This window comes from Antechinus flavipes, chromosome 1 (genome assembly GCF_016432865.1).
Source record: "Antechinus flavipes isolate AdamAnt ecotype Samford, QLD, Australia chromosome 1, AdamAnt_v2, whole genome shotgun sequence".
In the NCBI taxonomy this organism is placed as follows: Eukaryota; Metazoa; Chordata; class Mammalia; order Dasyuromorphia; family Dasyuridae; genus Antechinus; species Antechinus flavipes.
In genome coordinates this window covers 55,584,153-55,596,506 of record NC_067398.1, presented here as the reverse complement: position 1 = coordinate 55,596,506, position 12,354 = coordinate 55,584,153, and the positions used below count along the sequence as shown (strand labels likewise).

The 12,354-nt window shown below is 41.8% G+C and overlaps 1 protein-coding gene across 6 annotated transcripts in view; it reads right to left on the bottom strand.

Moving 5' to 3' along the window:
- Nucleotides 1-12,354, bottom strand: part of SLC41A3 (solute carrier family 41 member 3) — a 78,759-nt gene that overhangs the window by 20,543 nt on the left and 45,862 nt on the right. For all 6 annotated transcript variants that reach the window (XM_051983051.1, XM_051983050.1, XM_051983052.1 and 3 more), the window contains 2 exons: nucleotides 6,531-6,675; nucleotides 1,398-1,477 (listed from right to left, as the gene is read on the bottom strand). In XM_051983051.1, coding sequence (XP_051839011.1) covers nucleotides 1,398-1,477; nucleotides 6,531-6,675 — 225 coding nt within the window. The remainder of the gene's footprint in view (nucleotides 1-1,397; nucleotides 1,478-6,530; nucleotides 6,676-12,354) is intronic.

Below are 12,354 nucleotides of genomic sequence, written 5' to 3'. Positions count from 1 at the left end.
ATCTTGCTAATTCGGTAAGGAAAATTCAAGTCCGCTAAGGCAATGATGTCAAACAGATCCCTAACCTAAGGCTTACTGATGGCAGAAAATCACAGATTAACATTATCTTTATTGTATTTTTACACACTGTGTTTAACATTTCCCAGTTATACTTTAATCTGGTCTGGCAGTATTCTCTAGCTCTGAGTCTGACACTTCTGCCATTATTATGACATTTATATCCAAGGCCACACTTTGGCTAGGCCCCTAAACGCATTTTCTGGGGACTAGTTCCTACTATGAGGTATCTTAGAAAGGCATTGAGAAACGGAATCAGGAGGAAGTCTCTGATTTCAGTCACCCTATACCTCTCCAGATCAAGGGAAAGTCTGCCTAAGTAGTCCCTGCAAGAGGCTGCATATGGATTTATTTGCGCAATAAAAAAAGGTTGAGTGAGTGGGCTAGGATTTTCTGATTAGGACTGTGAGGTCCAAAAACAGGACAGAAGCTTCACAGATGAAAGGAACAGTCAGGAAAGAAAACATGCGAAGCATGGAGTCAAAGGTTTGCATGTCAAGCCCTGCCTCTGTGGGGCACTAACTCCTACCTCTTGGGACAAGTCATTTGAGTTCTCTTGGCCTCAGTTTACTGCTCTATGTACCAGATTTTTGAAAAATCAACGAGCATTTATTAAGTGTCCACTATGTGCCAGACACTGTGCAAAAGCCTTTACAAATGTTATCTCATGTGATTCTCATAAGAGGAGGGAGGCAATATTTTTATTCCCATTTTTAGATGAAGAAATTGAGGCAGAAATTAAGTGCTTGGAGTCACACAGCTAGTGTCTGATGTTGGATTCGAAGTTACCCCCTAGTAATCCCCAGTAGATTAAATGATCTCTCACTTTCTTGCCTACTTCTAAATCTGATAAAGATTTCTGCTCTCCTACATGCTGCATATATGACATTAGACCAAGTAATGATTTTTTATGTCTCAGTTTCCCTTTCTGTATATTGAGGGGACTGAACTAGATGGTCCCTTCAGAGTTTAAATCAATTAATCAATTAACAATTACATAATAGCTACTGCAAGGCACCAGGGATACAAAGAAAGAAACCAACCCTCAAGAAACTTACATTCCACTGGAAGAACTGGGATCCTACAAGAGACAAACCCTGAAATCAAAAAGGGAGCTCAGGGATCCTGGAGGACAATCCCCTTTAATTCCAGGTAAGGAAGCTAAAACACTTGCTCCAAGTCCCTGAGCACTGGGTGAAAGGTGGAGGCAGACTGAGAAGCATTCACACTGACCCTGTCCAGTCACCCCTGGGGGAGGGAGAAAGGTGGCAGCTCCCATTCAGGAACCTGCTAAAGAAACCTCACCTTCTTTAGTTAGATCAACAGAAAAGCTCACCTACCATTCATCAGTGGAGTAAAGACAGCCATTCCGATCATCTTTTTCTGAGTTATGGTTTTATTGAAGATGAGCCCGCCAAGACTGGGGGAAAAAAACAAAACAAAACATGTATTTCACAGACTGTTTGTACATCCGAGGGATGGGATGTCTAGCATTTTAACTAAGGAATTTTTCTGGCTACTATCTTATCATATATATTATCTTTTCAGCCTGCCTGGAAAGCCTCACCTCCCATTCTTCTCCCAACAGAAATCTATCATTCTGTTCAGGTGCTCGCCACAGTGTCTCCTGAATGTGTCTTGCCCTCTATTTACTTTAGCTCAGTTCTCATTTCCTCTAGAAATTCAATTCACCCCCCCCCCCCAGGCAACTGGGTTAAGTGACTTGCCCAGGGTCACACAGCTAGGAAGTGTTAAGTGTCTGAGATCAGATTTGAACTCAGGTCCTCCTGACTTCAGGGCTGATGCTCTATCCATTGCACCACCTAGAGGCCCTAATTCACAAGCTTTTTAAGAGTCTAATGCTGAATGTGCCAGGCTCCATGCTAAGCCCTCAGGGATACAAAGAAAAAAAAATAGTTCCTATCCTCAAGAAGCTTGCATTTTACTGAGAATAAATCACTAACAAGCAGCAGGTACACAAGATAATTTTAGGAGATTGACACTGACAGGAATTAGCTTTAGGAGTTTTGAGAGAAAGCACACTAAGAACTAGAGGGGAACCGAGAGCAAAAAATGCCTTTTTTCCCAGTTTGGGAACTTGGAAAAGGGCTAAAGATCTTGCGAGGGAGACTTGAAGAGGAAGGGAAGGAAGACAATTTGAGCAGACACATGAGATGTCCTACATGGGAACATCAAATAGGTCAATTTGTCTAGACTCTAGAGGATGAGAAGGAAAGTAACACGAGATCAATCTGGAAAGCTAGAGTGGAACCGGATCACAATGGGAGCCGAACGCCAGGAGGATTTTTACTTTACTCTAGAGAGAGAGCCCATGAAGAAGGAGAAGAGATTTGGCCTAATCTGGGCTCTAGGAACATTTATTTGGCAGCTATGTGGAACAGGCCTCAGAAAAACTGCCTGCAAGGAGCCCAATCAGGAATGGGTTGTGGGAGTTCACGAGGGAGGGATTGAAAGCCTGCACTCTGCTGGTGGCCATGTGAATAGAGAGATGATGTAGAGGGAGAAAAGAAAAGGCTTGAGAACTGATTGAATATCGGGAGTAGTGAGGGAGAAAGTGAACCTGAGTCACTGGAAAAATAGGGAGCAATCACTACTGGGTTTTTGCCCCAAAGAGATTGTAGAGGAGGGAAAAGGACTCTCAGGTATAAATGAATGAAAAACTTTTTGTGGGGACAAGGAATTGGAAACTGACTGAATGTCCATCAAGTGAGGAACGGCTGAATAAGTTGTGGTACATGAAAGCAATGGAATATTATTGTTCTGTAAAAATGATGAACAGGCTGATTTTAGAAAAGCCTGGAGAGATTTACATGAACTGAAGCTCAATGAAGTGAGAAGAACCAGGAAAACATCGTACACAGTAACAGCAAGATTGTGTGATGATCAGCCATGACAGGCTTCTTTCTTCTCAGCAATTCAGTGACCCAAGGCAATCCTAGTATACTTTGGATGGAAAACACCAGCCATATCCAGAGACAGATCTATGGAGACTGAATGTGGATTAAGGAAAACTATTTTCACCTTTTTTACTGTGGTTTTCTGATATTTCTTTTCCAACACGAGTCATATGGAAGTATATGAAAAATAAATGTACATGTATAACCTTAAAATTAAAGAAAAGGTGAGCCCTCAATGAAAACTGGGAAGTTAGGAGGCAGGACGAATTATAGGAGAAAGACATGTGTGTGAGACGCTTTTCGAGGGTTCTAGGAAGATGTCCAGCAGGTAGCTAGTGATGCAGTGGAAGAGTTCAGAAAGAACTGAGGGCTAGAGAGATGATTTGGGGAGTCTCCTGCATAGAGACAACTGTAGAGACATGGAACTGTTGACATCCCCAAGTGAGAGAGTATGTAGAGTTAGAAGAAGATACAAAAACAAGTGAGAGCGTTGCCCCTGAGACCAAATGCTGCAGACAAATTAAGGAGGACGAGGACTTGGCATTTAGCAGTAAAAAGAGGATCACACTGTTAGAGACGGCAGTTTCACTCATGCAGTGGGTCAGAAGCTGGTCAGAGAGACCCTAAGAAGGGAGTGGAGGAGAGAAAGAAGAGGCAACAAGTGTGGCCATAGTGCCTTCCCAGACCATTCTTAGGCACAGGGTGATCCTTCTTCCCTGGTCCAATGAGCAGGATCAGAGATTGCTCGAGCTAAACGGGATCATCCGTTCAGAGCTCAAAGGGGCCCCAGAAGCCATCCATTCCACTCTTCTCCCTTCATAAGTGGGCAAACTGAACTTCAAAGAGTGCAATGTCTTGCCCAAGGTCCCAAAGGTGGTGAGTAGCAGAGCCAGGGTTCAAACCTATGTCCTGGCACTTCAGTCATTCTTCTTTCCTCTACCCCTACCACTTGATAAAGGATAATTTATTATTTCAATGTCAATGGCAACAGGTTTCACATACCTCAATGGACTAGACTAGGTCCCTTTACTAATTTTTACCTAGAAATGATTTAATAAACTGTGCCTGTTAGTGAGCTATACTCTAATGGAATGGACAAGGAGGATAAAACATATGCAAAGGGACATTCAAGTTCAACCTTCTTTTTTATAGAGAAAAGGGAAATTATTTGCTGAAGGTCATCCGGGAATGGACTGAGACCAGACCCTAAGCTTTCCAGTCCCCGTGCTTCTTCAATCTCACCACACTAACTCTGTACTATTTCTTCTGTGGCTATGAAACTCAGGGAACAAGGGGCATTCGATTATAACCTGTTAGCTCTCCAATACTCCATCCTTGACTCTGTAGTCCTAAAATAGGGGGACTGGCTGTTCTTGGACAATTCGAACCTTCAGAGAAGGTTCCATCACCGAATTGCCACATGCCTGTTAATGTCCTAGCTCTGAAGGACAGCAGAGGTAGATGAACTCCTTGGAGCTCACTATGCTAGAGTCTGAACATACCCCAGAGGCCATCATGTAGTCTTTGTTTAGATGTTTCCAAGGACAGGAAACTCGTAGCTTTTGGGAAGTCTGTTCTGTGAAGGACAAATATCACTAGTCAATTCTCTCCTATATGAAGCAGAAATCTTACTCCTTGGAAATTCTGTCCGTTGGTTTTGATTCTAACTTCCAAGTCACTTAGGACAAGTGAAATCTTTCTACCACGTGGACAGCCTTCAAATATTTGAAGAAAATACGTGTATTCATCCATCTACCAACCGCTTACCTCCCCCATCCTCTTGGTCTTCTTTTCTCCAGGGAAATACCCCCATGTCCTTACATCATTCTTCTTATGATGTTTATTACCTGTGTGACCTGGACTTAATCTCCCCTTTGCCTCAGTTTTCTTATCTATAAAATAAGCTTTAAATCTAGGCTGCTATGGTTCTTAGCTATTATTTTCTAAGCACTCTTCTGTTTATCAGTGTTCCTTTGAAAACATATCTAGAACAGAAGGGAACATTCCAGATGGGCCTTGATCAGGGAAGAGAATAGCGGGATCAGGGCCTTCCTTGAAATGCATATTATACAGCCGACTATTATTGTGTTTTTTATTAGCAACTAATTCACCTTATTGCTCATACTGAGATTGTGATTAATTACTTTTTTTTTTTAACACAAGATCCCTATTTTTTCTGGGTTTTGTTATGTTTAGCTACTTTTATAATGAACATATATTGCATACATTTAATTCATAAATAAGTAGATTGCTCCGATAATTAGAGCTATTCAATAATGAACAGACCATTTTATGAGGTCATGAGTTCCTCCTCATCTAAAATACCAAAGTAGGTAACTCTTTGTGGAGAACACTGTAGGAGAGAGTCATCTAAAGCCCCTCCTACCTCTGGGATTCTGTGGATTCTATGAATTTACACCACGATTGATTATGGTTTCAGTTAAAATATGCTTTTTGTAAAATCATGCTCACAAAGTCACAGAATTTCAGAGTTATAACAGAACACAGAGATTACTTAGCCCAGTTCATCTTTGCTTAAGAATCCCTCACACAACATCTCCAACAGTTTGCCACCCACTTTCTAGAGATGGGCGATTTACCACTTCCCTCAGTAGCAGATAATTCTGGCCTTGTCCCAATTGTCACACACCACCATTGACTTAAACTGGGATAAACTCTACCTTGCTGCCACTTGATCTATTGCTCTAAGTTCTCAGAGACTGGCTGAAGAAATCCGAACGACCATTTCTCCAAGGATTCCTTCCATAATTGCTTCACTCCTGGCTCAGTGTACTCTGTTTTTCACCTCCTTGGAAGCATCTTTGCCCCTATGTGATTACTTTCTACTTCACTCTCCCTGCTCCTGCTCCCAGTTTTCCATCTCCTCATTCTATAGTGTCTTCCCTTTAGAATGTAAGCTCTCTGAGGGCAGAGATCGCCTTGCTAGTATTTGTATTCCTTATGTTTGGCACAAGGTAAGTGCTTAATAGATGATCAGTTTCTTTGTCTTATACATCTGATGGTTTTTGATACTTTAAGCCTGCTCTTAAGTCTTCCAGATCACGTTGAGTTGTCTCTTCTCCTTGCTGAATACCCCCAAGTTCTCTCCAATTATCCTTGTAAAGGATTTGCATCATTCAATTAAGTTTTTTATGCTAGTAAATTTTTATTAATTTCCAACATTTTTAATTTTTAAATTTAATTAAATTTTAAATGTTCTAATGATCAGAACAAAAAAAAATTAAGGTCAAAATGGAGTCATCAAACTATTCACATGACTGGAGAAGGATGAAGAGGAGGGAAATAGAAATTCTAATCTGCAAAGGGACCCAATAAGTATGTAAATGAAGTAATAGCTTTTATGAAGGTTTACTTAATACAGTTGTTTGGCCAAAGCAGGCCATGGGGCCAATCCTCTAAAGGCTTTGGATCAGGAAGAGGACCCCCAGTGTTTCAATACTAGTGATGGGGCTCTCATTTGGGAAGAGTTTCTTCCTTTCCAACATCCAATACCAACCCCCAGATAGAGTATATGGGTTTTTTTCTTGTTCTTACCTGCTAATCAACATGGCTATGATGATGGGAAACCAGCCGGTCTTCAGGATTTCGATAATGGAAGGACTCTGCTTTGCTATGGAAATCCACAGTGGGATCAGGGAGAAGAAAAAGAAACAGATTCCTAGGAACAGATAATAGTTGTCTGGCAAGAGAGAGGAGAGACACAAACCCAGTTAATATGTAATAGTTTAAGCAAAGTTTGTTGGGGGCAGGGGCTCCCTGCGCCCTATCTTTGTAACCCCAGTGACTGGCAGACAGTAGGAATTTAATAAATACCATCTGAAATTAAGGCCTTTTCCCGATTACTCCTCACTCTACCTCTTGACTCCCACAGCTTTCTCCTCTGAAGTGAATTTGCTACTCTACATGTGTCTTGTACGCAATTACTAATTTAGATGGCTCCCACATTAGACTTAAAACTTAGGGCTTTGCATTCACCCTTCTTTGAATTCCCAGTGCTTAGCACAGAGTCAGAAATGCTTGTTGATAGATTGGATGATCATGTTTAAGAAATTTTGCCTTGGAGAAGAATTGAGAAAATGAATTTCTTCTTGCAGAGGTGGGGGACTATGGGTATGAAATATTGTATATGCCAGCCTCAGTTGGCATGTTAGTTTTGATGAATGCTTTTTTCTCTCCTTTTTTATTTTTTATTATGATTAATCCTTTGGTTGTGAGTGGGGCAGGGATACATATATATATATATATATATATACACATACATATATATGAGATATCAATAATTTTTAAAAGGCAAAATGCTTAATTATTTGATTAATCAGATTGAATCAGATTAATCAAATGAATGTTGAAAACTATCTTTACATATATTTGGAAAAATAAAATATTAAAATAATGAGAAAATTTGATTAAAGTGGGTCAAAGGTTCAGGTAGGATGCTGGGATAGTGAACAGTCGCTTCTTACTACCTGTGTGATTTTGGGAAAGTCTCAACCTCTCTGGGCCTGTCTCTGTGACTATAAAATGCAGGGTTAGGATACTTTCTAAGGTCCCTTCCAGCCTTACATCCAGCAATTCTTGGTATGAATTCTGCTCGCAGAATGGAAACCACAATAAAATACCAGGCTTGGAGCTACAGGCTTCATTTCTTGGCTCAGCTGCCTCCTGCATCATTTTTGTATGTTTCCCAAAAGCCTCCATCCTAACCCTGGGCCTAAGTATCCAAGCCTGTTTTAGTGAGATGAGTTCATTGGAGAGAGACAGAGAAGCTGAGTCATGAGCTTGAGGTCCCAGGGGAAGGCCATCAGACAATCAGCTGGGCCTTGAGACCAAAATCTCTAGCCCTGAAACCTAGTTTCCCTAAGACTTGGCAGCCTTGAGATGAAGGCAGCCTTGCCGAGAGTTAAATATTGGCCTTGGATAGACAAGAAAAAGTTCACATACTGCCTCTGCATAGTCTCATTAAAAGCACCCATCCCTACGGCTCCTAGATGAGGATGATGAGACTATACTGCTTCTTGTTCAGGGGAGGAGCATTTTCCCTCTTCAGGGAAAAAGAGGTGGGAAATGAGGTCTGGGGACAGTGACCAGTGGCTTTTTGTTACCAGTGGGATGTTGGGCCAAGTCATTTCAACTTTGGGGGAGGGCTTAGTATTCTCATTTATAGAACTAGGGGGTTGGAAAACAGAATCCCTTACATCCCTGGAGGCTTTTAAATCCCATGATTCCACAATATGCCTGGAGACAAAAGCATGAATCTCTTGCTTCCTAAGTCCTTATTTCTGAATCTTCATCCCTGAAAGTTTTTCCATGAGGGAGTGATCCAGCACTCACTACCTTAGCACAGTCACTACAATATCCTGCCACCCCCAATTTGCCATAGCCTTTCCTTGGGAGAAATTCTCTCATTTTACAGATGTAAATATACTAGGTGCCCAGAATTAAACAGGACCAGCAAGATTAAAGGATCTTCCCCTAGTCATAGAACAACCAGGTAGAAGGCAGCAGAACCAGGATTCCAAGTCACAATTTCCAGCCCCAAATCTACAGGTCTTTCCCTTAATACTGCCTTTCATGTGGTTTTGACAGTCATTTAGTGGCCTGAAATATCTTAGGTCTATGTCTTATCTCCTCTTCCATCACAGGACACAACCATTCCTCATCTCTCTGGCTAGCTAGTGTTTCTCATCTGATATGCCCTTTTCATCTTCTCTATCTTTCCTACTGATCTTCAAAGTTCAGCTTAGAAGCTACTTCCTTACCTATAAATACCACCAAAATATTTTTCCAAATACATGTAGAAATAATTTTCAACAAACATTTTTGTAAAACTTCCTAAATTTCTACTGAAGCCTTCCTCTGAGAGTCACATACTGGCTTTAGGAGGCATATTGTATGTATTTGTATTAGGAAGCATTACCTTCTGTATACAATAATAATATTACTAATATTATTATAAATAATATCCTATTTCCCCTCTCCTGGAAAGTTTAAAATGTTTTACTGATGCCTTTTGTCATTAAATCAGTCATTTGGAATACTTCCTCCTGCTGAACCTTCTTTGCGACAAAGAAAAACAATTCAAAACCATTTGATAAAGTGACCACATCTGGCAATATATGTCTCCATAAACTTTTTCTCTGGATGATGGGGAACCTAACTTCCAAACAGGTTAACTTCCCTAAGCTTCTTAAGCGAAGGTACCATGATTTTCTTACTCACTCTCTCCCAGATAGGCAAATAGCTTTCAATTGGAATTGGGGAAGAACTGAGTTCAAATCCAGCCTCAGACAGTCACTAGCTCTGTCAATTAATGTCTGCCTGCTTCAGTTTCCTCATCTATAAAACTGGAATACTTACAGGACCTACCTAACAGGGATGTTGTGAGGATCACATTAGATAGTCTTTTAAAGCACTTAGCTCAGTGCCTACTATTCAAGAGGTTTGGTAGAAATACTCATTTCCTTCCCCTTCTCCTATCCACACAGGGCTGGGTACCTAATAGATTAATGTTTGCAGGATGAATGAATCATCTCTCCCTTTCCTGACCTTCCCCGGCACTTATTGTCTATATTACACATGTTAGCAATTGATCATTGGCTCTCCTATATCATTGTTCCCACTTTCATGTGTGTTTCTCATTAGAAAGCTTTTCCTCATATCGCACTAAAATCTGCCATCTCTGAAAAAATGAATAAACAAACATTTACTAAGCATTTACTATGTGCAAAGTAATGTTTTCTAAACTGTGCCCAGAGATGGGGTCAAGTCTGAGTCTAATTACTCTCCAGCCCCTTAAATCCTTGAATCCAGTTCCCATGGCTCCAAATCTTCTCTCCTCCATGCTAAAATCCCTGATCTTTCCATGCTGTGATCTCAAGACCATTTGCTACTTTGGTTCCCTTTCTCTGGATATCCTCCAATTAATCATTGTTCTTAATAAAATGAGGTACCCAGAATTAAACTCAGGACCTAGACGTGGTCAATTTGGGGCAGAGGCCTGTGGGACTATCATCTCTCTACGCCTGGGCCCTAAGCCTCTCTTAATGTACCCCAGGATCACAGCGCTCCAACAGAATCCCCCGAATGCTCTGTAAAGCACAAAAGAAAGATAAATTCTTTGTCCCTGTAAGGATGGGGAAGGGGGAAGGAGGAATGGAGAGCAGGGCTGGGAAAGAAAATTGGCAACATGAATTGGGGAGGGTGGGGAAGGCAGTTCATGGAAACAATAATGAAGAAAAGCACTAACTTGTCTGGCCCCCAGAGAGTTAAGTCAAGTGAGCTTGGCACCAAGACAAGCCCCAAAGTCTCCATTTCTTAGGTGATAACAGTACGCCTCTTGGATCAGTTTTCATACTCGTTTCCAAAAAGTCCTCACTATAACCCTGGGTCGGAGGCCCCAGACTTGCTTTGGAGAAAATCAGAGGGTGGAGAGAGATCCTGAGCTGTGAGCTTCAGGTCCCAGAGGAAAAGCCACGGCCGGGCTTCAGGCCAGACAGAGCAGAGAAAGTAAATTTGACAACGTGGAGGGTTCTCGGTGTGCCCTCTGGGAACCAATGATGGCTCAGGGGTGGTTGGGACCTCGGGGATTTTGGGGGCTGGTCTCTCTGGAAGGGAGTTAATATGCCACAGCTGGGCTTTGTTTCAGCTTTGAGCTGATCACCGGCTTGGCTATTCTGTACAAAGCTCACACTTTCTCAGTGGAGTCTGAGGGAAAACTCTGGTGCAAGAGTCAGTTTTCCCAGGGCAAGAAAGCTGGGGTGGAGGTAAGACATAGGGGAAGCGGGGGATATAGTGTTTTATAGTCTTTTGCCCTGGTAAGTGCCCCCTCCAACCTCCAGCTACACTAGCGAGTTCATAGATCACAGCCAGGGACAGGCAAAGTCAAGTCATTCAAGAGGAGCTAGGGAAAGACTTGAGGGACTCTGAGATGTTGCCCATAGAAGAACACTAATGAAGAACTAGGAAGAGGCAGAAAACATCTATAAAAGAATCCTCTAAAGGTGTGATAAGTGGGACTTTTCCAAGCTCTCATCATCTGAAGGTCTATGACTTTGCTCTCTAATGTGATATAGTGGAAAGAACCCTCATCAAAGGGATTCGAGTTCTAGTTCTGGCTTTGCCATTAAACAATTCTGAACCCTTAAGTAGGGGACTTCACTTTTAATGGCAGGGAGTCCAGCTATGATGTTTTGTGTTCTAAGGGCCCTCTTAGGTCTGTCATTCTGTGTTCCAAGGCCCTCTTAGCTCTGTCATTCTGTGTTCCAAGGCCCTCTCCAGCTCTGATATTCTATGTTCTAAGGCCCCTCCAGCTCTGACATACTATGTTCTGATTCCTTCCAGCTTTACTATGCCATTTTCTAAGTTCTCTTCCAGCTCTGACATTTAAATTTTTCCCTAAAGTCCCTTTCAGCTCTAATGTGTGAGAATTTTAAAATATAAGGCAGGGGAAAGTCCCTGGAAGGTTTAGGTGCAGCCAAAAGATATTATCTTCTAGCTCAATCAATGGTTCCCTCAACTCCAGATGCCATCTTTCTACAGGGTGGCTCAGATGGCAGTTTCTTATAAAAGTTCAGCTAAGGACAACTCTAAAAATGAAGAAAATGGGGATTAGTTGAGAACTCAAAGTAGCCCATGGAACTGGGGAACCTCTAAAGACCTATCAGTTACCTTGTGGGCAGCCATATCACATGCCATTCATTTTGGAGAAAAGGGCACTTTGTTCTCTGCTATTTTGTGAAAGGTTGACCTTAAGTCAAACACTTTCTCTTCCAGGCTCAGCTCAAGGATCACTTTCTCTAAAATTGTCCTCAGGGCCTTGAATGCCTCTTCTTCCCTTGACCAAGGCAAGTGAACTTTAATTAAGAGGCTGCAGTTTCCTCCTTCACATCATTACAACCATACTTCGGTCCACTGTCACCAACTACTGACTCAGCCTGATCGAGTCACTAACCTCTCATTCCCACCAGCAACTTCCTGTGGTTCCATGACTCTGGGAATGCTGAGTTACAGTTGCAGAGAACAGGCCTTTCACATTTATGGAATCTCAGGTTTGGGGGTGAAGAAGATACTGTTTAGTGGTTTCAAAATACTTTAGGTACATGATAGTATTTAATCTTCCCATCAGCACCCTCCCATTAAGTTCTACATACATGTATGATACCCAATTGACAAATGGGAAAACTGAGGCTCAGATATGCTTCACCCAGATTCATATAACTATAGTAAATGTCAAAGGCAAAATTTGAACTAAGGTTGTCCTGACTCTATCCCAGTGCACTATTAGGCAGCTGGGATAGGTTGTCCTGAAATTCCAGTGCACTGTTAGGCAGCTAGGATAAGTTGTCCTAAAATCCCAGTG